This window comes from Battus philenor, unplaced genomic scaffold, assembly GCF_028537555.1.
Source record: "Battus philenor isolate CCGP_79_NKW_IND1 unplaced genomic scaffold, ilBatPhil1.0.hap1 SCAF_5, whole genome shotgun sequence".
NCBI lineage: Eukaryota > Metazoa > Arthropoda > Insecta > Lepidoptera > Papilionidae > Battus > Battus philenor.
In genome coordinates, this window is record NW_027181715.1 from 2420961 (window position 1) to 2448810 (window position 27850).

General features: G+C 33.3%; 3 protein-coding genes and 1 non-coding gene across 8 annotated transcripts in view; 3 read left to right on the top strand and 1 right to left on the bottom strand.

The window, feature by feature from the left end:
• Nucleotides 1-329: 329 nt before the first annotated feature.
• On the top strand, nt 330-4467 carry Rbp1 (RNA-binding protein 1). Of its 4 annotated transcripts, none has more exons than XM_068772179.1 (5): nt 330-460; nt 576-784; nt 1731-1802; nt 3121-3267; nt 4186-4467. In XM_068772179.1, the coding sequence occupies exons 2-5, from the start codon at nt 576-578 to the stop codon at nt 4190-4192; spliced, it is 435 nt and encodes a 144-aa protein (XP_068628280.1). In that variant the 5' UTR covers nt 330-460; the 3' UTR covers nt 4193-4467. The 4 variants fall into 4 exon arrangements, with proteins under 4 accessions (XP_068628280.1, XP_068628281.1, XP_068628278.1 ...); XM_068772180.1 differs by having other exon boundaries at nt 1731-1793; XM_068772177.1 differs by lacking the exons at nt 3121-3267; nt 4186-4467 and adding an exon at nt 2214-2737.
• On the top strand, nt 1300-1435 carry LOC137929983 (small nucleolar RNA SNORA53). Its single transcript, XR_011108859.1, has one exon. It is a non-coding gene; the product is annotated as a small nucleolar RNA SNORA53 (small nucleolar RNA).
• A 1652-nt stretch (nt 4468-6119) lies between the features above and the next one.
• Nucleotides 6120-8576, bottom strand: LOC137929786 (UDP-xylose and UDP-N-acetylglucosamine transporter-like). The gene is made up of 4 exons (XM_068772890.1): nt 8412-8576; nt 8071-8192; nt 7597-7864; nt 6120-6577 (listed from the first exon to the last, which is right to left on the bottom strand). The coding sequence occupies exons 1-4, from the start codon at nt 8574-8576 to the stop codon at nt 6218-6220; spliced, it is 915 nt and encodes a 304-aa protein (XP_068628991.1). The 3' UTR covers nt 6120-6217.
• Nucleotides 8577-12419: 3843 nt separating this feature from the next.
• Nucleotides 12420-27850, top strand: part of LOC137929686 (uncharacterized) — a 104029-nt gene continuing 88598 nt past the window's right edge. For both annotated transcript variants that reach the window (XM_068772744.1, XM_068772746.1), the window contains exon 1: nt 12420-12742. In XM_068772744.1, coding sequence (XP_068628845.1) covers nt 12688-12742 — 55 coding nt within the window. In that variant the 5' untranslated portion in view covers nt 12420-12687. The remainder of the gene's footprint in view (nt 12743-27850) is intronic.

Consider the following 27850-nt stretch of genomic DNA (forward strand, 5'->3'; position numbering starts at 1 on the left):
TGTTACGACTACAGACTAATTTATCATGATCATGTTTTATACTTTAAAATGAAATATAAAATTATAAAGCACAATTAGGTCGTCAGTCTTTAACTATAAAATAAATTTCAAACTAAATAAAACTTTTATATATACGTATAACACAAATATCAGTTCAGCGAATTAAATCCAATTAATCCTTTGGTCTTTGTTTTAGTTTTATTACAGACGGAGTAGTTATTACTATTATTTTAAACTCATCGATTACCATCGCTAAAAGAAACGTTTGTCATTATATAACATGGTCTATGGTGAGCAATTACCAATTTTTTTTATTGCATTCCTGTGACGATACGTAGCTGACGTTGACGCGATTGCAATTTCTTTCGTATTTTCTAAATTTTGTACTACCCAAATAAAACGTGTTAATATATGTCAGAGTGAAAAAGCCTTTGAAGTTAAACTGTTCTTCAAATAAAAGGCAAGACCATTTGAAATGTTAAATATTTCACTTAATCCGTTACTAAGAATGTGAATATCGATCTAATATGGCGGCACATGGTTTACGGTTATAATTGTTACATTGCTTTTTACAGATGTCTCGTTACCGTGAATGGGATTTATCCTGTAAAGTGTACGTGGGAAACCTCGGTACTAATGCTTCTAAATATGAAATCGAAAAAGTATTTTCCAAATATGGAAATATACGTAACGTATGGGTCGCAAGAAACCCGCCTGGATTTGCATTTGTAGAATTTGAAGACCCTCGCGATGCAGAAGATTCCGTGCGAGGTCTAGATGGAACGTGAGTAATAATCATATATCGTATATATTTTTTAATATTATCTTTCTCATTCTGAAAAGCATGCGTGGCCGCCATTTTGTTATCACTTGATCCAAACGCTTGCATAAATTCATGCTTGAGATGCCGGGTAATGTTTGCTGGTATTTTACTTAATTACATATAATTTAGTAATTTTTTGTAAAGGGAGGTATAATGAGTTCAAATATGTACCTTGCTTGCTCCATAACATGTGATGCTACTCTAAATACAAATTGTTGAGAGAAACTTTGCACGAAACTCGAAATTTTATGTTGCTTCCCCTTTCAAGCCTCACAAGTAGCTTCCAGTAAAATATAATTAAGATTAAATTTATGGCCACTGATAATTAACGGTATTTGCAGTCAACAACCAAAGGTTTTCATAAGATCGGTATCAACAATTATTGGCTGATATTGCGCATAAAGATGCTAAAGTTAAGTCATAGTTCGTCTGTACAGGGGTTGCAGGTGCAGCCACTAGTTTTTGAAATCCTCAAATGCACGCTCCTTAGATCCGTTTCATTCTCGATGTGAAACGCTTGAGTCATAAGTGTGCTACAGTATGATACCTCCATACCAAGGCTAAGTCGTGTCTGTTTACATCAACAGACACCTGTCTTGGAATGGGGAACACTTTTTTGTCTTTCGCTACGTGCGTGGCCTATTGACATCCGCGCCACAACCTGTATGTACGAATATCTCTTATAGACGACACCCCCGAGACAATCTGTTACGAGGTTCGCTTGTAAAAGACGTCAGTGTAAAACACTTGACTATTTGACCATGAGCCCCGTGATGTGTTTCTTTTGACGCGTCGATCATCACCATTCAGCGATGTCACTCCGACGGAGTATAATGCCGTAACGAAAGGGTTAATTTAAGGTTAAAGTTTGTTTTTAAAAGTCTAATAAATGGTTTTGTATTCGCAGACGATGCTGTGGGACGCGCATTCGTGTGGAAATGTCGAACGGGCGCACAAGGAGAGATCGCAGGTATTCTAGGTAGGGACTTTTTAACAACATAACCTTATGTTATGTTACCTAATAATTAAATGAAATTAATCAACGTTGCTTCCGCTAATTGATGCAATTTGCGATATTTATGACAAATAATTCCTTCTAGTTTGATTTACTACATACCTTATATATTTATTTTATAATAACTCCAAATCAGCACAATTTTTCCCTTGCCTCATTTATACCTACCAATTCAAAACTTAAGAATTAACAGTCATATTTTAAAACAGTCCAACAATTTTAAAATGTGTACAAATATGATGATTCTATGCAAAATATTTCTCATTTAAATTAAATTTCAAATTTACTTGACAGTAATGCAAGTTTTAAAAATAATTGGTAGATTTAGAAGTTTAATGAAGATATTAAATGTGGTGGGTGTTGGAACGTTTGCAGGTCCATTTTATCAACCAACCACCAACACACCAACGACCTCACCACATCTCTTCACCACAACTACGGCTCGTTTACAAATAAGACATCCGCGAACGCCGCTCGCAACAACATCCCGCTCGACTTCTGTGACCGGCTCTTGAAACTTCTACGCTCTGCTGAAGCCTTCAACAACTGCATCCTTATGTCTTTCCTTTTGACTGCCATCACCTGATCCCAACCCCGTACAAACCTGGACATATAACCGACACTGATGAGCCACTAGCATAGGAACCTACAACAATCCTGAATGTCATTGCAACTCCTGACGCTTCACCGCTGCACACACGTCGTCACCGAGGCACCGGCTAGAATACCACGTAAACGACGATCAGCTCTCTTCGTCTCAACAATTTGTTCTCGAGACTTCTTATGGTCACCATTCTATGGAAGATTACGTTGAAACTAGTCACCGCCTCAGTATTCAAAATCCCTTCGGCCTCACAGCAGCCCCACAACGCCCGGCGACCTTCGCAGGCTCACCATGTCTGGGTATTATGCTCCTCTAATTAGCACTGCCTACCTTAATTGTATACCTGTATTTAGCAAAAAAAATGTCAAATGTTGGTGTTTCGGTGTTATATTTTGGGTGAATATTTACATGAATAATACCAATATTATTTCATAACAAGTGAAATATTTGATATTTATTTCCGAAATATTTACAACAAAATCATAATTGTGTGTTTACTAAAAAGTCTGTAGGTTCCTGAGTTGTATTTTGGAGTTGAGTAGACATAAATTTATATTTGTAATATCAAACTTACTTGAGCAAACTATGTAAATGTAATTGTGTTTCTATTAAAGCTTAAGAAAAACTTGACGCAGATAAATACCAGGCAAGCCATAAGAAAACCTTATTTTAATCCAGGTCACGGAGCCGCAGCCCCCGGCGTCGCTCGTATTCCCGCGGCCGCTCTGGATCTCCTAGACGGTCACCTTCGGTGCGTCGCCGCTCGCCGTCTGTACGAAGGTCTAGATCACGTGAAAGACGCAGTCGCTCTGATAGCAAGAGCAGGTAAATATTGCCTTATTTTCTTTGTTTGTACATGAGCTATAGTTTAGCATCTTCTTATATTGATTCTATGCACTGTGTCATATATTATGACCAAATTTCCACTTGATTGTACTTGGCACCAACTAATAATGTGCACCATGCATGGTGTAACAACTAAATGTCGAGACAAGACAAGAATATTTTGCTGTACTGATACTCTCCATATATAAAGCAGTGCTCTGCAACTTTTCCTCATCTACAGTACACTAAAATCTTTCCTAGAATTTCACTGTACCGCAAAAATCAAGAGATGAGTAAATGTAATGTGGCACCTTTTCAAATACAAAATTTGTACAATAAAAAGTTGTAAAATTTCAATTTATTACTTTTTACTGCGACACACTTGTATCCAACTGTATTTATTATTATATTGCCATGGTTGCTGAATACTGATATAAAGTATAATGTTACTGTACCTTAATAAAACTGATCGTTTTGTACTGGTGACAGCTTAATAGTTACAATGAACTTTAAAAGGTCTAAAGTTCTTACCATCATCATATGCTTTAGATAAGATGATCTTAAATAATAGAAGTAGAACATGGGAACATCATTTTGGACTTGTTTTATAGAACATTGATGTCTTGGTATGTTACGATAAGTGAGTAGGTCCTTGGTAAGAATACTTGCAGATTGATGGATGTTACTTCTATTGGATCATTGGTCCTAGGACATGCAAACTATACATTTCTCTCAGTAAAGATACATAATCAACATTATTACTTCACAAAATTTGATCCACAAGTTACCACAGCTTACATTTGATAGCAAAAAGAGTATGATTTTTATGAAATTGGTCCACACACTTAATTATCATGGTAAATCAATGTGTAGAGTACAAATAAAATCTTTACTCATATGTTTTCATTTTATTTTCAGATACTGAGTACTGGCAACCTTTAAAGTTGGACAAAAGAAGTTTAATGTGCTGTAACATAGTGAAAATGTGGTGTGTGTTTGTGAAATGTAGTTTTATTTAATAGAATACACCTTCTGCATATATTTTTAGCTTGTATCTTAAGTTCAAGATGCAATAATTATGAATAACGAGTAAATGTATAAAATTGGTGTTTCTGTTAATAGGTTTAAAAAACTAAATGATTTAATGTGCAAGTACGTCTAATACTTCTATTAAGATAGCATAAGCTGACTAAATATACAGATATAATTCAATTATTCTTTTATTTTTTTAATTTGCAGTGGCACTGCCCTTTCAAATACATTTTCTAAACAAAGATACATTTAAGGAAATTGCACTTGAACTTTACATGAAGAATAACAATTCAAGGCTTATACATAAGTTGTACTATATTTCCAAATATTACAAGACGAAAATTAAAGGGCAAAATTACAAATGTCCTAAAGGTCTATAGACGTAGCTCGTCTGAAGTGGCAGTAGGTAGGACACATCGTTTGTGCAGCTGATGGCTGTTGGGGCCGAAAGGTTCTCGAGTGGCGACTATCAGCCGGAAGGCGCAGGCGTATGTAGGCCTCCTAATAGTTGGACTGACGAGTAACGATCACGGGAAGTCGCTGGATGCGGGTAGTGCAAACCGGTCGGCGTGGCGATCTTTAACACATTCGCTTCCATAACGAGTATACTCGTCACACTTTAAATATAACATGCAGGCTTTTGAATAAACAAATTTTTTTGCCATCAACGTAATTTAAAAAAAAATTTCAATTTAAATACTAAAAAAAAATTATAAAAATAAATACTGATAAGAGGTGATGCAATTGTACCACATTATCCCGTTATCTGCCGAGACACTGTAATCGACAATAGTGAATTTCTAAGTGTTGCCAATTTACAGAATGCTATGTCTCGTTTTAATGCATTTTCATTATTTTATTCATCTGCATGATTTATTATTATAATTTGTTTTTCTACTAAAATATACGAAAAAGGATATCGAGTCCTTTTGCCTTTCCATGTACAATAGTATATGTGCTCTTACCAAGAAATAACAGGGTTTTGGTAAACAATAACGCGCAAAATACAAATGGCAATGGGGATGACTTCATATAATTTAGGCTTGGCAGCGAAGGGGTTATGGGAGGCTTATGCGTTGCTGGAGACGTCTGTCGTCTGAAAAATAAGGGCCTCTACAGGTTCAATAGCAATTATGGAACTTAACAAATAAAAAGAGAAAACAAAGGATAAATAAAAATATTTTTTTTATTTTATGTAATAAATAGATCATTGTAAAAATTACACAAGCCTATGCTTATGCTATTCAATGAGATTCCAGTGTAAGTTCACAGTATAAAACACGGACGGATATGATTACAACACAAAAATAATAATCAAAATAAATAGATAAGAAGATGGATTAGTCCAGCTAAGTTTTGTCTGGTTCTCTTCAAATATTAACATTAGAATGAATAGATAGCCAGGAACAGTTTTGTATTTTTATGATGTAATGTAGTGTAAATACTATATCTAAAATTTCGATTAATAACGTATTTATTGCCTTTGTTAACCCTTCTGATGCATATAGGCATCTCACTATAGAGGATCTCCCCGAAAAGATAAAACCGTAAGGCACCACACTATTTTTATCAAATGTATATAATATACATTCATAAAAAAAATAGCTAAAAATATTCTAGCAACAGGTAAATATCCAAAAGTTAGCACCTAATGACAAAAACCTACATATTTCAAGAATAAATGTTATTAAGAATTTCACATAATGATTTAGATTCATGTTCTAGATAAATATTACAAATTACAACCTAATTACATAAAAATAAACTTCACTTAAACTACTGATGTTTTAACTCCACTATTATTATTATATTTTGTAAAATTTAACAATACCCTAAATAATTCTTTACCATGAGGTTGGTTCAGGTAATATATTTTCTACTTACAAAATATAGTTGGTAGACATATCACAGCAAAATATCAGTCATCTTTTAGACTCACTGGCCTTTGCGCCCTTGTTTTAAAATAATCAAAATATATATATGTTCCTACAAACACTAAAATTGTTCCTAATAAATGTAAATAAGTAAAATTATTCTTAAATACTATACTTGATATTAATAAAGAGACAAACTTTCTTAAAGTTAACATAAATGTGACTGTCACAAAGTTCTCCTTAGACGCTAAGTCGTGGACGGAATGAGTGCAGTAGAACTGTGATATAGTGTTTAACAATATGATAAGCCAGATTCCATTTGACAGAGATGAAGCAATCTCCTTCAATTGAGGGTATATCCCCAAAAACATTGGTAAAGGTAAAATGTGAGTATAGAACAGCATCTGTAAATTATAATATCCTAAATAACTGCCATTTTTGTAATTTTTTTTATTAAGTACTACAATAAACATCAAACTAAGTTCAATATCTGTTTAATTTTGGTATTATAGGCAATCCGATGTGAAAAGCGTGGAAGAGGAGGGAATTGTTGCTTACATATTATTCCAGTATATGGCTGTAGCATCCTCTGTTCACAGGGCTGCTTACCCAATATCCCCCGCAATATCAAAGGTCTACTGGAATTTCTCAGAGTTGGGTTCGCTAGACTTTAGTCTAGGTTTTAATTTACCCCAATAAAAAATGAGAGCAGTGTCGCTTAGTAGTGGAAAACAGCCCAGTTGCTAAGCGCAGCTGCAGCAACCTGCTGACCCTATATTCCTCTATTTTGACATCATTTCGCCGAAATAAAGAGGTTTACTTAATTATCAAAAATTCCGCCTGTGCATTCACATATATAACTATATTATTTTGGATATATTTCTGAATTACTTATACTGCTTTTAAACTTCCAATAAATATTCCAATTGGCTCCAAACTACCCTACAGCATTTGCGACTATTCTCTACCCTGAGATGAAATCTAAAGGACATTGCATGTAATATTACAAAATCCAGATATACAATCAGGTAATAACACTAAATATCTTCCCTTTATAGTATACATTATAGCAAACTGTTGCTCTATTGCTAAGATCAGGTGTGAAAAATAAAATAGAAACTGATCTTAATTTGTATTTCTTATATTAGGTCGACACTCAGACTGCAGGTAGCTTCCTACTGGTACTTTTGGAAATCACAGTGGCATGCCTAGGTCCAGCAATGAACATCTTACAGTTAAAATGATGATATTTGGTACTTTTGTAAGACAAGTTTGCAGTCCACTTATATAAATATACCCAAATTGTTATGTGACATAGGTATTTCATTTAACTAATGTACACAAGATAAAATTCAAAGAAAACATACTTTTATAATTCTGATTGACTTTAAGTTAGAACAATGGTAAGAAAATTACAATGTACCTCTTCAGGGTATTTCCCATACTTAGCGTAAAGAATTTCTTGCTGAAGACCTGTAAAAGCCCCTGTTATCAAAGTTGAAAGCAATATAAAAACACCCAAACTCCATTCAAGTAAGTTTCCTTTATTTTCCTCAACCAATGTTGCTCCACCATACATTGCAACTGCAACTCCTGTACTAATGAGAACTGATCCAATGACTGAATTCAACTTTGGTCTACGGTTCTTTGCATACCATGAAACTAGCATACTAGCAGGAGAAGATGCAGATCTGAAGAAAAGAATTAACAAGTTAGTACATTTATTAATTGCTTAGACTTGTGATTCAAGATAAAACTAAAGATTCTAAAAACAAAAAGAATTGGTGTTAATTTATTATTTAAAATATTATTTTTAAAATAAAATATGTAATAATTCTTTTTAAATACTTTTGTTTTACTTGCCAAAGAAATACTATTAGAATATAACATGATTTACCTTATAATCATATGCAATGTAGAAGGCACATGCAATGCATACACATAGTTATTGGCCACACTTGTTATGAAAAACAATGATATGAGTATAAAATATTTTTTAAAGGGAATTTTTGGTCTCAACTGAAAATGAAAGAGTTTTAAAGGACAACTGGCTTAGTACTTTTAATAGACTTTTATAAAATATTGCGTTAGTTAAATCCACATCACATGATATAAGAACCCTTGTGAAATGACCACAAAGTATATTATAATGCATTTGACTATTTTCATATAGTTAAAAGTATCGCTTAAAATAAAATAAGCTATAAATTTTATAACATGTGATAAACCTCGACTAACCACATCAAATGTTCTAAATATGAAACCTTGAAGAGATATAAAGAAAAATTGTAAGAAAGTTACAAAATTGGCGCTCTTTGGCGTAGTTGTCATTAGTATTTCCATTAAAAAAGAACTTGCACAACAACCGACAAAAACATTTACTGTTGTATTCTTTAAAAACATTTTGTAAATATTAAATATATGGACGGCTTGATAAAGTTATTTAATAATAAAATAAAACATAAAATTACTCAAAAAAGTTTTAATATAAATAATTATTGTAATAAGCTGTCAAAGTATTGTCATTTCATCGTTTTAATACGATTTGACATATTGGTAAAAGACAAGCAAAACATTAACTTTAAGAATTTACTGAAAGTGGCATAAAAGGATGAAAAAAAGTAGAAAATCCATTTCGTATTACATTTATACTAATTTACCGTAGCGTGTTAGGATAAATTTATCTGCTATAATTTCACTAGCTAAAGTAACGAGCAACGTAAAAACGTTTACCAAACCGTATAATGGAAAAAAATATTTCCTTTTACATTTTCCTCATATAGCCCTATATATATACATATAAAAAAACATTAATTTACATGACATATGAATTAACAGATTTCGAATAATTAAATAGTATAGAAGTGCACATTTAATTTTTAACTCGCTGAACCTGCGCTATATTCTTTTTGAATCCATAAAGGTAATACATTCGTTCATTCTTTTGACAAATTCTGCATCGTTGTTACCTAGTTCCACCGTTAAAACTACGTTGTACAATTTAAAGTATAAATATCAAGGAATCAGCCTACAAGTGTCCATTCTATCTTCATTCATAAAATAAGTAAATAATTAAGCAGATACTTTATCGTCGTGAGGAATACTGATATAACGATCATGATCGACAATTTTAAAAAATCTCTTCATTATGTAAGCAAAAATGTAATTAGAATGTTTCACGTGATTATATCACAAGATAATTCGTCGCAACGCCTATAGACTGATGAGAAAACGTGTTTTTGGTTGAATTGGGATAATTGTTACCAAATACTTCAGGCTAAAAAATGGTAGAATTTTTAAAATTTTTAAATTACACAATTTTTAAAATTTATAAATTTTATAAATGGCGCCAAATGTCACTGCTTTAATGGCTATATTCAAATGTTGATGGGCGTCGTTAGCCGTTTTGGCTTTTACAGCTTCATCGGACTCAGGTTATGATGTAGATATACTGATAATTGGTTGTCAACAAGCGTTGGAGTATATCTATAAAAAGATGCGGCGAATGATATTATTTGCAGCATTAGATTTAAGAGAGTATAATTATTTTCCTTATCTTTTCCGAAAATTTATGCTATCTAAATTATCTTCTGCTAATCGGAAAGTGCTTTCTTATTGCTACTTTTGGCAACTTTGACGATCAAACACGACTTCTTAATCTTTACCAAATATTATATATATATATATATATATATATATATATATATATATATATATATATATATATATATATATATATATATATATATATATATATATATATATATATATATAATGTAAAACGTAACTTACCGTTATCATCATTTTAAACAACTTAACATCGACACGTTTTGAATTTGCGTAAAGATTTTTAAAGCCGGACTTTATGCTGCCAAGCCGGACTATAAGCTGGCATTTGTAGATTCCGCTGTTTCGGGGTGGTCTCACTACCTAACACCTTTTTTAAGGTAGCGAAGCGTGAGGGTGTCCGGACGAGTCTCGGCCTTGGCCGTTACATATTGCAACTTCGCAGGATTGAGAGACTGTCAAGCTAATACATTGCTTCGATGGACGCTACGTGGAGTGGCTAGGCTTAAGGCTCGTCGATAAATGGGTAGTTTATCATTCCTAAAGATCGGCGACCGACACGGTAGAATCATGACTTGTGGACCACATCGGAAAGTATTACCGCTAGTGGCGGAAGAAACTCCAGCAACACTTCTATTTAGTATGAACAGGGGTTGACGTCTCCTGTGCTGTGCTATCCTATTTCCAACGAGACCCGTTGACTATCGAATGGCGACTATGATAGTATGCAGTGTACATGGCTTGTCATGTTGTCGTTGCGTCGTCCGAAAACTAGAATACGTTTTATGGTTTCTGGACGGTTCTGCGTTTGAATGTAGATGACGTTTGAGTGCCGTTTTGATTAATTAATATGTTTATTTGTAAGATATCTTTAGTATCTGTCAATTGTTTATACTTTTACTATATATGAGTATCTCTGGTGGAAAATACATAAGGATATATTTGTTAATAAATAAGCGATAACAAATAAGCGTATAGTTAACTGCTGATTAATCATTCTGACCTTCCTGCCCTCAATAATAAGATATACTAAACGTACGTTACAACAATAATTAAATAGCAACACTTCGCAGTTCGTGAAATAAGTAGTGTTGTTATTTAATTTCAAAACGAGATTCTTATTACATACAAAGGCTACTTAGAACGGAGCAGTTACAAAAGATAAAGGACCAGATATGTTCTTTTGGATTCTGGAGTTTTAGATCATACAATACAAAATTCTTTTTGCAACCTATATGGAGCCGGAAATGGAAGGAGACTGACTACGGTGTAGTTGCGTTGACGGAAGGCTAGAATGCTGGTGCTCCCCTACCATAAACGGGGTCTTCGGAGTCGCGGGAGTTTAGGGTGGAGGCCCTAAACTCTCATTAGCTTCGGCGACTCTGAGGCGGACGATGGTTCGACGTGGTCTCGAACCATCGTAATAGCACCACAAGGGTTTCGAGGGTAACGTATACACGCATACCCCGGGACGGGCTATGGAAAAAATATCACGGCGCGAGGGAAGACCGCGTGGCGATCCCTGACCGGGAGATACCGCGGTACCCCGTATAGCGCAGAGGGCGACCACGGTGGGGGGGGGGGGGTATTAAATGAATTCAAAATAATAATTATATGCTTTAGTTAGCCTAAGCATACATAACTATACTAAATATGTCAAGATTAGGTGATTTATTTTTTTGGAGATTAAAAATCTGTATTGGAATATAATTATAAATGAAATGGTTTCTTGACGGGATATCTAAACATGTAAAATGTTTCTTAATTAATTATACCACGGTATCAATTAAACGTTTAAAATAATTGCCTGTTAATAAACAACGCATTAAAAGTTCTCCTGTATTTTTAATACTTTTTTTCGAATTTTAATTTTTACTAAACAGAAGTCTCTCTTAAATAAGACATTGATTACTTAACTATTAATATTATATTTACAATATTATGAATAATAATCCTTCTTTCAGCCTATAGCAGCCTTCAGCAAGGCAGATCCCACACAGATTTCCAAGGAGTGATATATCATAATTGCCACCCTTGGCGGCCTCTCTCTGCGGCCTCTGCGTACCATAATACCACACTGGAAACATGTTTGTGAGCAGTGGCAATCCTATATAATTAATGCACAAAGTATGAATTATATATATGACTATATCCCAAAAATCGAACACGCGACCTGCATTCGCAAATCTGTCCTCTACCAATGGGCTACCACTGCTCGAGGAATTATATTAATTAAGTTAAATAAGAATTCAAGTATGATTAATAATAAGGTATTATACCAGGCACTTACATCGCCTACCTAGATTATTAATAAACTCAAACTTTTTGAAATTTAGAAGAGTAAAATGTATTTACAAACTAATTTTTTTTTATAAAAAATATTACTGCGAATATATTTGCTTAGTATATACGTCTAATAGATATTATTTAAATTTTAAAGAATAACGTTTAAATTAGAACTAAACGCTCATAGCATTTAATAATGACGAAAAGCTAAATATATATATAAAGATTAAATTAACTCGCAGGCGCCATTAAATAAGCCATTGCGAATAGTGAAGCCTTTCGCCGTGGATTTATTGAGGGAGTCACAGTTCACAGTACAAACGCAGCCGAGCGCGACTTCCCTCCACTGCGCCTTCTCCGACCATTCAAGCCGCCACTATCCGTGCAACGCCGGACTGTTCGGACGTACCGTCTTCCCGCGCCATAATGATTACATACGTGTTCATACGACATTACACTCCCTTAAACTTCGAATTCTAACTGTTATTTTTGTGTATAAAATTTCAACAGTTGTTTTCAGTTTATTTTGTGCAAAGTAACTGTGTGGTGATGTTAATTGATGGTTATCATTCTATTTTATTTTGTTTAACGATAACACGATGCAAACGGTTCTGAATTTTAATTCCATGTTGAGAGTGTATGATTTGGTATTTCTTGAAAAATGTTGACAGTATTATTGGTGTTTTCTATTCTACTTTTCCAAGCATTCCAATCGGGTGAGTTGATTTTTTTATTTTTTTTCATTTATCACACATTAAGTCTTGTAAATTTAGTTTGACTTGTTATTGTTTGTAAGTCAGTTTATCAACGTTTCGCCTACACGATAGAGATCTGTAAATTAAAATTTCAATTCACGCTGTCGATTTTTTTAAAGCTTTTCTGCTACACAGGCAAAGGCCATGACGGTCTGCTTATTGCGTAAAATTTAAATTAAAAGTAATAACTTTGAAGTAACGCGGGAAATCAGATTAATATATAGATTTATTTTTCTTTGGTATTTATGGGATATGACAATAGATTAACTTCATAAATAAATAAGGTTATTTGTTATAACTAACAGAAATTAATATCTGTTGTAAAACAGACATAAAAGAATGTCCAATGTCCGTTAATGGCTTAAAATGGCGGCTACACGTATTTTACTTTAAAGGTCATTTCAAGATTCGCGCGTACTCGTTTTTTGTTGTAATGTGCGAAACATTTAATTTCACAATACCGCCGTCGGACTATGAGATTGTCTGATCGGTGACTTGGTAACGACTGTGGACAAAATATACAATGTCTGTCGACAATAGACATAACTTTGAAGTTGTAATACAATATATAATAAACTGGTTTTTAACAAAATCCTTTTGCGGCATTTGAATATTAATGTCAATAATATATTTCAATTAATAATACACGTAAACTTTTATTTATCTCTAAAATATAGAGAATTATTCATGTTAATTTTGCATCAGTAATCGTTGGAATGTAAAGTATTTTCGAAAGTCAAACTAGTTTGTTTGATCGATCAACTTAGCTGAATATAAAACTATATGACAACGATAAAATTGTTTACTTCATATCAAACAATGACGTTTTAATAAGAATATATTTTAATAGTATTTGGAAATTATCATAAGCAATTTAATAATTAAAGTTTTTCCTACAAGTGATTAAACAGTTACGTAAAGTATGTGACAATGGTCCGATTATCTTCGTAAGAATAATTAAATGATTGTAAGGAAAACATTGTTACTGAATGGCGTTGGTTAGGTATTTCTAGTTGTTTTAATTAAAAGGAGGTAAATCTGTTTATTCTGTGTCCTTATGTAAGAAATGTTATATAAAAGATTCGTAATATCTTTTTAATACTTAAAAGGCTGTTACGTGAAGCATGAAAACTAAAGAAATAAATTTGGAAAAAACATGTTTTGTTTCTACAGTTAAACTAAGGGTTTTATTACCTGTGTCATATTTAGAAATGTTTGTAACTCTATTTACTAAATAAACGATCTATTTAAAACAACCTTGTTAATTTTACCTCCTTTAAAATTAACATTACATTTGCTTTTTGATAATAATTTAAAATAATTAAATTAAAATAAACTTATCGCAATTAATTTATCAATATAAATAAAAATGAATTATGGCGGGATAGCTTTTTTATGGCCTCATACATGTCGTACATTTGAAGTTCCCGTAAGATTTTTATCCTTTACTAGCTAGCCTGTTAGAATTCGTACTGTCTAAAGTTTTAGCCAAAAGAAGTCTAATTTAAAAAAAATAATAAATAAGACGTATTTTAGAATGATCAATTTATTGGTTTAATGTCGTAAAAATCATAAAACGATTAGTTGTTAAAGCTAATCTTAAAATGCTCTTTTTTCTTTTTTTTTCTTTTCAGCCGACAGACTCCCACTATACGCGTTTATTTTAATATAGTAAAAGTATTTTTTTACAATACTCCTTTCATTTTTATTTATTTTTTCCTTAATATTATTTGTCTCTTAAAAAATTATGTTAAAAAAATTAGCCGACATTGAATGCGCTATTTTTGTTGTTTGATCCTACCAACATATTTAGCTATTTGCATATATTTGCATATAAATATATGCTATTATATCAAATTATTAAATTATTATTATTATTTTATTATATAGATATATGCATTTGTATATGCAATTTGTATTTATATAGGTTATATATTAGACTAGCAAGAGTTCTTTCTTTTTGACAGGGAGAAATTTTGTTTAGTTGTCATTTACAGCACGACCGGGTTTGTTCCCCTAGGAACTTCGTCAGGAGTAATATTATTTATTTTACTTGATTTGTCATGCTTTTGCGTCATAGTGCCTTTATGAAGTCTTATCTAATGGACACTAAATTGACATGTATAGTTTAAAATAAGTATTTATATAGGTAACTTCAATGTCTGTTGATTTAAGTGCGTTCTCATGGCTAGATACTTCTTCTTAGATTCTAGGTTTTCTTGGATGACAATTGTTATTACTTGTTGGTAATAGACTAACTCAATTGGACGCGTAAATTATATCAAACTTTTTTAAATAACCTCGTATCATTAATTTATTATTCGATGTTTATTACACTTATTTATTAGACCGTAACAACAAAGACATCTAAAATTAACATGTTGATAGAAAGCTAATTGAATTTAAAAAGATATTCGTTAATATATTTAAATTAACTTCGATAATAAAATAGAAGGTACGAGATGTTTCCTGCGAACGTGTAGAATTCGCTAATTCACGCTGATTAATTTTTATTGTATCTGAAAAAACCATTGAATATGTAAAAATTCTTTTCTGACAGTTCCTTCTAGTGTTCGAAACAATCAGACAAAGCCTAATAATAAAAAAAATAATGACTGTTTATTCTCAATCGTTCTTTCATTCCACTGCAAGACATAGACCATGGATGCATAGACCGCGGCCCGCCGGTCGAATACTGGTGGCCCGCCGACAGCAAAAATAATACTTTCGTACATTCGAAAAGTATTGAATTCTATTCCAGAATAATTTTAATAAACTATTATAAATTCTTTATTGTCTTTACTTATACTTCTGGCGGCCGGCCCGCCATCAGTTCATGATTTGCCTGAGTGGCCCCTAGTCTTAATAAGTCTGTGCAACCATGACATAGACCTACTTCAAAGTTTCTATGGGGGTATACCATAATCGCCACACTTGGCACGCGGGTTTGCGATCGCAGTGTTTTATGTTACGCAGAGGACGCTGCAGCTCGTCCTCTGGTAACTTATTTATGAGCAGTGTCAATTCTATAAAATTAATGCACGAAGTGTGAATTATATATGACTGTATCTCGGAAATCGAACTCACGACCTACGATCTCAAGTTTCAGTCCTTACTCTATCTACTCCACTCTACTCATTCTAAATACGTGTACGAAAACGTTTTGCCTATTCACAGAAACATTACCGATTTTTCCAGTGTCTTAGGTACAATGTTCAAATGTTCGTAGAGCATTATCTCTGTCCCACACTACCTATGTAACGTATTGTCAGTCGTGCGACAAAGATAACGCTCTACGAAGTCGAAATTAGCCGATTGTCTCTTTCCAAAGGTCGACTGTAAATTTTGCATAATTGGGGGTAGTTTCGTTAAAGATATGCACTTAATAATTTATGTTTTTGACGGTGTGGCCTCGGTGTAGAATTTGTAATTTTTTTTTAAATTTACGGTGGACACATTTTTGCAAACACTCCGTTTTTAAAAAAGTATATTTAGAGTGGATCAACATTTGTAATTCTAATTATGGTAGACATCATAAAGACACTTCAGCGTTATCGATTAATTTAACCTATATTATATCATAATGGAAATATATTGTCATCACAGAAATGATATTGTAGACGAAAATACCGTAACAATTTCTTTGCTGTTTTCCGGTTTACTTATGATCTTTCTCCGAGAACCACAGACTAAATAGCAATCAATACAAGAACGCACCAAAACACAGGCTAAATAGGAATCAGCACAAAACACACCAAGTTGTAGTATAAACAGCACCATGTAAACCTGCAAACAACGTAACAGTTTAACTTTGCAACAAAGTTGTACAATGACCGTGACTTTAAATAGCATAGGAATCTAGAAAAATAATAAATAACATGAACAATAAAATTTACATAAAGGGAACACGGAGTAATATATGGAATGTGTTCTTGGATCTAGATGAAAAAGATTTTGACTAAAAACTGGAAATTCGAAAATTTTAAATATTTTTGATACGCATGTTTATTAATTATATTTAATTTACACTTATGCTTGTTTCAAACAAGTAATAAGGCCAATACCTAACTTAGCCAGTATTTTAAAATACAAAATCATATATATCCGTTCGTTTTATTTCGTTATTTTGTAAGATGACGTTGCAATTTATTTATTAAAATAAAGTAAATACTAATTGAAATTAAACGCACATTTATAATACAATCTTTGTTTGAAATAGTGGCTTTTGTAGTTTGCAGAGATATTTTTTTAGTTTATTTTCAAATGCGTGTAACAGACACAAATTGTTTAAATCTCATGTCTGCAATGAAATGGAGCGCCCAAACGGATTCTACTTTCTCTTTGCAGTTAATTAGTAGTCGACGTTACAATGTGTCGCTATTTTTGGCAGATGGTACTTTCGGATTAGTATTTCTCGGACAACGAAGTATGGATTCATATGTATATTGATCTTTTTTTATAACTTGCATTTAATAATGTAATTAATTAAAATGTTATATTTATATTGCAAAAGAACCTAAACGATAGTCCCATAAATCAAGGTCAAATCGTTGTGTTCAAAAAATATATTACGTATTTTCAAAATTTATCATAGTATAATCATTTTCAAAGGTAACTTGTGATATTCTTAGTTTACCTATAATAATGTATAGGAGGAGACGAATGTCTAGCAAGTATTCTTTTTATTTCATAATTTTGTCCGAATAAGATTACAATTAAAAAAAAGTACACCTGAACCTTATCAAAGAGTTACAAATAACTTTTTATTCTATAATCTTGTCTAGACTAATATCTTTGAACGTAACGTGAAAAAGTTTTTACTGTGGTGATTCATACATAACTATCAGAAACGGTAAAAAACAAGAACACACCATAGAAGCAAATAAGATTTCGAAATTAATTCCACAATTTTCTAGAACATGTTAAAGTTATATGCTACAATTTTATATAAAAAACGGATTTATCTTTGAAAAATGTGATTACCAATTAAGCCTCTAATTCATTTATCATTTAAAATCTATTACTAAAATTTCTTCCGTAATTTACATCTCGGACAATCAAAATGTCAATCGAATGTGTCATTAGATATTTATTATCTATTCTTATAACAATTTCAATAAATAATTTATTTGTTAATTAAATTATTAATAGATAATCTCCTAATCGCTTACGGTCTTTACACGTCAAATTATTAATTGAACTAAACTTTGTTATGTTCTATTTACTGTGATTATAATTGCACCAATTATATAATACTAAATAACAGCATTTATAAATTAACTGTTTGTTTTAATTAATTTCATTTTGTGTTGTATAAAATGTTATATAAAATGGCGGGAAATAAAAAAAAAAGTTGTCTGTGGCGTGACAATTTTAGGGCGACTAAAGCACAAAGTAACGGCCATTATTCAATCTGTGGTGTCCAATAACAGATTCATCTTTAACTGCCTTTAAGCGTATATAATTCAAGGACATTTATTCAAAGCGATTGTGAATTGTAAACATTTATTTAAACTGTCTGACCTCTCTCTTACGTATTGTCGTAACTCAAAAGGGACGTGAGTTCAAAAAGCATGAAGTTTTTTTTTTTTTTACTTCTTACATTAGAAAAATGTTTCCCAACGTGAGGCATACATCCCACAGGGGGAATGAAAATGGACTCAACACGAATTAACTTTTCCGCTTAAAAATAAAAATTGCGTTACATAGGAAGACGTAAGAATTTTAAAAAGGCTTAGGGGGGAATGGTACAAAAAAGTAGGGAAATACTGCTTCAGAACCTCATTAAAGGTAATGATTCAATATCATCATCATTTCTGCTGGGAATTCTCATATCTATCAAAAAGAACGGGTTAAAAACGGTCTGCAGCCAGTGCCTTCCCTTAACAACTCTGTCTATCGTGTCTATGAGTTGCCGTCAGTCTGTGCAGACCGGTCCGTGTTTTTACTTTAGTATCTTGAGGACCTAACGGAAATTTGTTCTGTACACCTCGAATGTGCCAATTTGCTGGGCTATGTATGTTACATTTGTTCATCTACGGAACTCCTTATTCCTGATTAGCATAGGAAAATCCCAACTATCTTCATGTATCGTTGATTGACCGTGCGTTTGTCACTGAGGCCTAGAGACACCACGTTTCATTATCACTACCACTTATCTAGCTACTGAGGCATATGAAGCCTGGCTTTTAGAGCTTAAATTTAATGAACGATGTAACACGTGATCAATGTAAATAGGTCTCATACCATCTGGGATTTTTATTCCTAGAATATACAGATATTCTGACAAGACTGATAACGTATAAAGATAATTGTGGTCTAAAACATTTTTTAATAGTCTGGGACCTTAACGCGTTTCAGTATTTTGGACCAATTGACACTTCGCGAGGTCAATTAAGAGCGCCACGATTGATTTAACGATCGCAGATGAACCTGGAAGGTCAATATCGTACAATTGTATAGAATCATCCAGAAGTCGGACGTTTAACGCTGGACATGTGTGGAAAATTCGACGCATTTAACGTATTATATAAGATCATTATAATCATTTGTAATTGTATGTTTAAAATTAAATTTACGACAGTTCGTTGGGTGTTTCGATGCCAGGACATTCGCCTGACATCGAGCTTCCATCGGGCATGTTGCAACGAACATTTATCACACTTATAGTCACGATGACGCCGTGGCCGCCCGCCCTGCCCGTATACAAGCGAGGGCGGTCACGAGAGAACCGTATTGCTCCCGACCGCCCAGTAGAAGAAGAGAACGCCAGAAATAATCTAAACATCGACGTATTTATTTTTTAGAAAACCAGGATTCGGCAGCATTTTCATCCGTATCCTCTTTTTAAAACCTATACAAACGAACTCTTTTGTGACACACAGATGCCGCGGTAGTACCTGAGAAGCATAGCGCAAACGCTGCGACAGATTCGCTTTTGGGTTTCTGTATATTATTTTCATTCTTGAATCGTACTAGCAAAGGTCCCGATCATTTTAAACTCTTTGTTTAATTGCTATCGCCGTTTCATAAACAATTGGTTTCGCCGAAAACGAGGTCGGATCGACATCATAGGAAACGCCTACCTTCAAATATACCAGATAGAATAACGTTTTTTGAAGTGTTAGTGATATTAGCCAGGGCATAGCAACCGACCAAGTCGAGATTCGGTCCTGGTGACAGCTCAAGATGAGGTGTCCGAGGTGCCAACGGTCATCGGTAGAAAGTCGCAAACTTTAGGCAGTGATATACCTTCTTTCATCGTTTCTTTACCGGTTATTATAGTAATGATTTATGTAGAAGCTAAAGCACACATTATGCAGATAATGACGTGCATTCAAAGAATCTACCGAGTAATTGTGTATGTGGGACGTCGGTGTTCTCGTGTGATGTCGGCCGTGCAACAGTTAGCGCCGGCGACGACCGTTGGTCGGCACACTTGGTGTCGCGGATGCGATGCGCATTATGTGCGGTATTCACGGTTCTTATGAATAACGTTGATCTGGATCGTGATCGACACGTTTCTGACGGGCAAAAAATTAAACTACCCTCATTTAGAAATTGACGTCAAATGTATACGATGATATGTTGCCTTCCGGATCTCGGAATATCGAAATAGAAACTCTTTTTAGTGTATCGATTTCTATACCCGATTAGATTTATTTTAAAATATTATTTTCTCTTCCTTGCATTTCTATTTATAGGCGTATCGCCATTTTTGCCGGTCTCTGTCAGTGTTTATATCTTCGGCTAAGCAAAGCATTAGTTTTTGAATATGATTTATGTGTGAATATAGTGAACAAATGAGCCATACATCCTACTCTATACAAGGCAGATATTTTGCGTATTTATGTTAGATCTTGGTATATGTAAACTTTAAATATTTTTTCCCAACAAATGAGGGCAAAAGAGGTAATGATAAAACTATATTTCAAAAGTATTTATAAAACAAAACAATAAAATTTATTAACACATGTACATAAAAATAAATAATATGAAACATAAAAATTCAAATGGAAATAAGAAACCAAAATAAATTTTTCAACCATTTGTCGCTTCATTATAACAAGCGTGCACGTTTCGACTACTAGACCAAAAATGTTATCGGCAGTATTTGTCTTTTATATATATGGCTTTTACACCATTAACTAATCACCTTATGTATCGGTTTTTGTTATTTTATTATCACCATTTCAGCCGTAAGACATCCTCTGCTAGATATAGGCCTGCCCCGTAATTAGGTGATGATATTATCTTCTATAATCTTTGAAGACGCTATCGTAAACAATATGCCATACTTAGTTGCGTCTTAATTTGTTGTAATCAGGTTACATTGTTAACGGCTAAGTTCCGTTTCCGTTATACTCGTATTTTTATTATCTCATTGTAGCGAGGCGGAAATGCGCTTGCGTTTATTTAGCTTTGCTTTGTTCTTTTTTTTTATATTGCTTTGAATTTTTCTTTTATGAATATTCATCTATTTTATCTAAGACGCCATTTATTGATACCTTTGCAAGACTAGGTTAGTAGGTGCGTCTATTTTAGTCCGGTTTACTAGAATATCACAGTGCGTGGGTCTGTGGGTGTTCCTTATGGAGATACCGGAGTCAAACAGCGCAGAAGGCGACCACAGAGGTTGTTTTAGTCGACAAGAAGCCCACATAAGCCTGATGTCCCTCCGGAGGCAGTGCACTCATATTAGAAAGATTTCCCGTTGAAACCGCAGAATGTGGCGCCTATTTATAATGGCAATGTTGGGCGTAGATGACGCTGGATTTTTAATTACAAAACCTCGGTCAGATAGAAAAATTCGTATATGTCCTTTTATACGAAACTAAATAAACGAACATTTTATCTCGTCGCCCAAACATTGGTCATATAATTTATTATGATTCGTATTTTTGGTAACCCATTTTTTATTCTTGTGACTATTAATGTAATGGCAATAATTCCTGTTATCTTTGTCTTTATAATTTATATAACAGTAGTATTTGTAAATAGACTTCAAGTAATTTGAATGTGGTGATTTGCGGTCATATGATGTGCCGGTATTCTCGTGATATATTGAACCCAAAACAACAAAACAGCATACGCAATGATTAATCTACCAATGTTTGTTAATAAACATATACAGGTGATTGATCATCGGTGTATATCTATAACGTATTTCTCGCCAAAAAGCATTAAACATTTTACACCTATTTCCATGCAACCCATAAAGTGATTACTCTGAAATATGTTAATAAGTTAAAAACTTCTGGCAGTACAGTCTTTTGGGACAGATTAAAAAATATAATTAACTTGAACATATATATAGTAATCTGACTAATGGAAACGCTTATTCTTAGTACATTATTGTCACGTTCTTTATTACTTACGAAACTATTGATTTTTAATGTGATGACCATACATTAATTGGCAGCATAACTATACATTTATCTATTTAAAGCTTTTACATCTATAACATATCACCCTGTATAAAGCTGCATTACGGTTAACAGTTTTTCAATAATAAAGTATCGACTTTTTTTACTCGTTTCTATGTAAAAACATCAAAGTGTTATAATGTTTGTAGATAAGAAAAATGAACGTGTTACTGTCTTCAAAAAACTGGCCATTGTGGTTTTTTTTTCTTCGCGACCTTGCTAGGTCATTGAAAATCTGTTCCGTGCTGACGTAGTGCTGTCAGTGTCAATGTCAAAATTCGCCTGCTATAAAACTGTTTGTTGCGATGCTATTTCTGACTTTATTACAATTTTATAGTAACGCTACGCGCGAATAACGACCGTACGGAGGTTTTGCTATTTTTATATTCATCTGCTTCCGATATAAAAAAAAGTAACGTATTACTCTGATAGATGATTGAAAATGCTATTTATTTATTTGCCAATCACGTATCGTTTTATGACAATTCAATGTAATACAGCCGCAGGATTTTATATTTCGAAAACTACTGATTGGCCTAGGTTGTATCCAAAGATATATATGGGGAGATATAACATAATTGTCATGCTTGGTAGGCGGGTTGGCGTTTACAGTGTGTAATAATGGTTGGCAGAGGATGCTGCTGTTCCTCTGCTGATCCTCTGGAAACTTGTTTGTGAGGAGTGGCAATTGTATCCCGGGAATCGAACTTGCGACCTACAATCGCAAGTCACAGTCCCTAAACCGCTCAATAATATTTAGTCTGTGGTAAATAACCACTGTATATAAGAGAGCGCGGGAAATTTGACATTTTGTAATAAATTATTCGTATCTGTATTAATATTTAGTTAATTTTAATACTTTGCACATTTTGTTTGTCTCATGTTTTTTTTTAATGACCCCCGCCATTGGGGCCTCACCTTCACCCCCTATTTAATTGGGAACAGGGTTTTGTATTTCTTAATAATTTTTTCACTTGAATTTTTATTTTCGTTCTCGTCTTCCATAGTACACAATATCTTTTTTTCCTCCTTCTATCATTCTACAATTCCATCTTCCTTTCTTAATCATTCCATTCCTTTCGTACATCTCAAACACTTCAGTTATCCATTTCTATTACAGTATCACAGTTTTAATTGGTTTGATTATTTTCTCGTGTACATCAATTTTTATAACGGATTTATTTTACAATTTTTATTTAATATCAATGAATCTATATATGTCACATGTTTAATAAAGTACAATAAAATTTTATAATGCATCCTCATTATTTTTATAGGGGAACATTTTTATTATAAAAGTATTTTTAAGGTTTACAGATACAACATATTGATATGTTAGGGGTTTCTAATTTTCATTGGAGCTTGCCGCTATTGGTTTATTCTAAAATATCGCTATCTGTCAGTATATAGTAAACCAGTTTGGGGTCATTAACACGAAAGATAATATGTGAATTCGACAAAAAAGTAAAGGGTCTACGCGAGAAGATTTCTGTCGTAACGGAGAGAATAAAATAAAGCTGTAAGTAAAGTAAAATGTATTTTTAATATGAGATTACACAGGTTTCTGTCGGAATTCCCTGGATTCGAAAGCAGATAAAATATAAAACTTTACAACTTCGTAGTGAAATCAATTCGTCTTGGCATCGGCACGTGCAGATGTGACGTCAGATCACGACTGTTTACTAATTAGAGAGTTTACGTAATGTGTTAGTACACTTTTACTGTTATTATACAATGGACGTGACGTGGATCTACTGATTACTATACAGGGTGATCGGTTAGAGGTGTAAAAGTAACGTTCATTTGTAACTCAACTTTAAAGATTTTATACCTATTTACGATCAACCTATATAAAGTGATTATTGTGAAATATGTTATTAATAATTATATTTTATATTGAAATGAGGCAGGCCACTAACATCACTACAGTCTGCAGGGACAGACAGTAAAAAATATTTAATTTAAAAATATAGTTATTCCAATTTAGAAACGGTTTTTCTTCCTATATTACCATTACTTATTTATTATTTTTGAAGCCATTGATTTTGTATAGAGTATATCATACATTAACTAACAGTAATTTAGCTATAAATTCGCTCTTTTAAAACTTTTATACCTATATTTAATCACGCTGTATAATTGACATAGAAACTGATTGCTTTAGATAATATCTTACATCTAATATTACAAAAATTTTGTGCTATTTAGATTATCATCGAAAAGTATCTAAAATGGCGCACTATCAACTGCAATTTTGTAATTAAGTACTTATAAATCATACATGTACTTACGTGTGTACGATCTATATATATATATATATATACAATACTCACGTGATATTTTGATGGATGACTTTATTTACTGCGATAATATGTATTCATTAAGTAGTATATCATTTATTTAATGTAATCAAATGTACAGTGACGGTCGGAATATAAACAAGGACATTGTTATTTACTATGCAGATGCATTAGTAACCCCAGATACGCAGATGACACTATATTGTTGACGACGATAGATAGCGAACTTGCGGAATTATTCCAGACATTGGAACGTAAGAGTGAGAAGGTCGGAATATCAATAGGCCGAAGATCGAAGTAACGTGTGTCGATAGAGGAAGCCAGCTCTTAAAAGCCGCAGCGCTCTCTGTGATACGTAAAGAAAGTAGAAAGAAGTAGAAGATACGTAAGAGAAGAATCATCAGCGATCAGGAATGGTGTGAATAGGAGATGAAAATATGGCAAGATAAGAGCGTCTTCAACACCACAAAAATGTGACTAGTAATAACTCTGTTATTCGCAATCTTATACGCATCTGAATATTGAATAATCCGCACGGAAGAACGAAGGAAGATCACACTTGAAATGTGGTATAGGCGAAGGACACTACGCATTTCTTGGACGGCCAGAAGAACTAACATATCTGTCCTCGATCAACTTCGTGTAGATCTACAGATACTTGATACAAGAGGATTCTGAGCTACTTTGGCCACATAACATGGAATCAACCAGAGAGCAGGTCATAGACACCTGCGAAAGCAATTCGCGGAATCCTCGACCAAGGGTTTTCACGTCACTCGGTGTTTAGCACTAATCTGTGTAACAACTCTTGAAGATGCCCCGTGGAGGGGTGAAACACGTGTTGAGTGAATTTACGGTGGCGGTTGTGTAGTTGGCATTGTCTGTCGCATGCGCATTTACGAGCGGGCTGGCGGGCGGTGCACTTTCATGCACGACAACCACTGCATGTGCGGAGGTGGCTAGATATTGGTCCTTTCTTATTTAGGATGGACTTCCGCAATGTAACGCCTGAATCCATTAAATATTCAAGGGTTTTCAGGCAAGACGTTCAGGAATGAGCATAAACAAAGAAGATGATAGGGAAGCATACCATGAACAAGTCTATCTTCGACCAACTCAAGATCAAGACAGTATATTACCAATGAGCATAGATATATTTTAATCACGTAACCTGCAGAGAATTAGATTACTTCGATAAACTACTTGTTGTAGGTAAAAAACAACTTGGACGATTACCTACTAGCTGGTCTGGTCAAGATAATTCAATAACTGAACTCTGTTACCACTGACCCGAGGAAGGCAGATGATAGGATGGCATGAAAATATGTCTTTGATTCCTTAACAACGAAGACGAACTTAAACAATGTAACGATATGTATATATATTTACTATCGTATGACATAACTATTGATATAAGACGTTAAATGAAAATATAGTATGAAATCTATGCATATGTTTCGGTACTATATCAAGGAATATGTAACTTCATCTGTGTTAGACCCATTTGTTACGAATGGTTTCCTGACTTTAAAGGAAGTTTGTTTCAAGACAGTAGAAACTTTGAAAAGACTAATAATTATTAGTGATTGTACTGTCGTGGAGCGATACATGAATGATATGTCAAACGTATATATTAATGTAGATATGTCTCCGATTTCGAATCTTTTTATTAGATTTCCTACAGTGACATATGAGTATGGTTTATGTTATTTTTTGTGTATCTAATGGCTTGAAGATAAGTATAAAATTCGCTTAAGGTTATTGGTAATATGAATCGGTAATAAAAATTAAAAGTCAGGGCCGATACTCGTGTTTTTATTTTCGACAGACGCCAAGATATTAAGTTAAAAACCAAAAAAATGTGCTTTTAATTTTAAAACCGATAATTATTCTCGATAGAATTAGAATAAATAATCGCGACTTTAAAAATTCAATTTGAAATCTTATCTAAAACATTCTCTTTTTATGACCTGGTTTAATTTAGAATAGAAAAAAAAACTACCTAATCCGATATAACATTACATGCATTAAAAGACTGAAGCCTTTCGTTAGTAATGTTTTAAAAAAAGAACCGTATACACCAGATCTTCTTTCTTAAGTTAATGTGTTGTTTTGTTTTATAATTAAGCAATCTCTGAATCGATTTGAAAAACCCATTTTAAGATGAATTCATCCTTGGGCTTTATTATTTTTGTACGTAGTCATCAGCTGAAAAATTTCGTGCAAGCAGTTTAAAACAATTGACGTAAATGACTACAGGACACCCAAAAACCACAAATCTTTCGGAGAAACATCAGTCATGTATATAATGGTAATTACAAATGGAAATTTTTACAAATTAAAAAAGACGGTTGATTGACAATTACCGTAATTAACGGACATTTTAACGTGATATATAATATAGACTAGGCAAAATTCTTTGCAGTTTATCGACATACATAATATAGAGTATATACTTCCCCCCTGAAATCAATAATAACTTTTTTTTTCATTGTTAATTAGACGAAATTGCAAGGTTATCTCTGTTTTTTATTAGAAAAATTCTTAGTAATGTAATTAATGTATGTAAAAAACTTTAATGTAGAAAGTAACACTGTCTCGATAAAAATAACTTAAAATACTTTTTAATGTACATCTTTTATTTTATTAATTTTTGGTATAGCTATAATAGCAAATTACTTTTTGGAGATATCAAATTTCATTTTTATAACTTTCTTAACCTTGCAATATATTTATTTTTATTTCTTTTTATATCTATATGTCGCTTCTGCCCGTGTTGATTTATCATCTGTGTAATACTGTAACCAATTGCCGGGAAGAACATAATTGAGCCCCGCCGCTCCTCTATGATGGAATCCTTCAAATCAAAGCTATCAGGGTTCCAAAAGCACCCTGATCTGAGAAAATCCCATAATAAACACAGATGAATTTTTGGTGGGCAAGTTCATAACACATTACAGTATACCTTCTCCGAGTCATTTCCATATGTATTTATTCATTTCCAAGTACAGTCACCTTCCGCTCGTATCTCGGAGATCGTGGAGTTGAGTCGTTGATTAAATCAATATTGAAGTGCACTACACGTGAGTCGTCAAAGCGTTTGCTATGGTGGGCATGCTTTCGTACCGGCCGGGATATTTTTAGTCTCCATTGTTATGCGTGCCAGTGTTTACAGTCGCATATTTATCAGCGAGCCAACAATGAAGGTAAGGGGCTTGCGGCGCGATATACCTCACTGTTTTACGATTATGTATTTATTTTATTTACGATTCCTATATTCCTTTTTTAAATCGATTGTCTACCAACCTCGTGCCAGAAAAAAAAGTAAAAACATTTTTTCGGCG

Coding starts and splice junctions, on each gene's coding strand:
- Rbp1 (XM_068772177.1), top strand. CDS start 576: ATGTCTCGTTACCGTGAATGGGATTTATCCTGTAAAGTGTACGTGGGA. Junction 785..1,730: donor GTGCGAGGTCTAGATGGAAC/GTGAGTAATAAT, acceptor TTGTATTCGCAG/ACGATGCTGTGGGACGCGCA. Junction 1,803..2,213: donor AGAGATCGCAGGTATTCTAG/GTAGGGACTTTT, acceptor GAACGTTTGCAG/GTCCATTTTATCAACCAACC.
- LOC137929786 (XM_068772890.1), bottom strand. CDS start 8,576: ATGTTTTTAAAGAATACAACAGTAAATGTTTTTGTCGGTTGTTGTGCA. Junction 8,193..8,411: donor TATTTAGAACATTTGATGTG/GTTAGTCGAGGT, acceptor TTTCATTTTCAG/TTGAGACCAAAAATTCCCTT. Junction 7,865..8,070: donor ACATTGCATATGATTATAAG/GTAAATCATGTT, acceptor TCTTTTCTTCAG/ATCTGCATCTTCTCCTGCTA.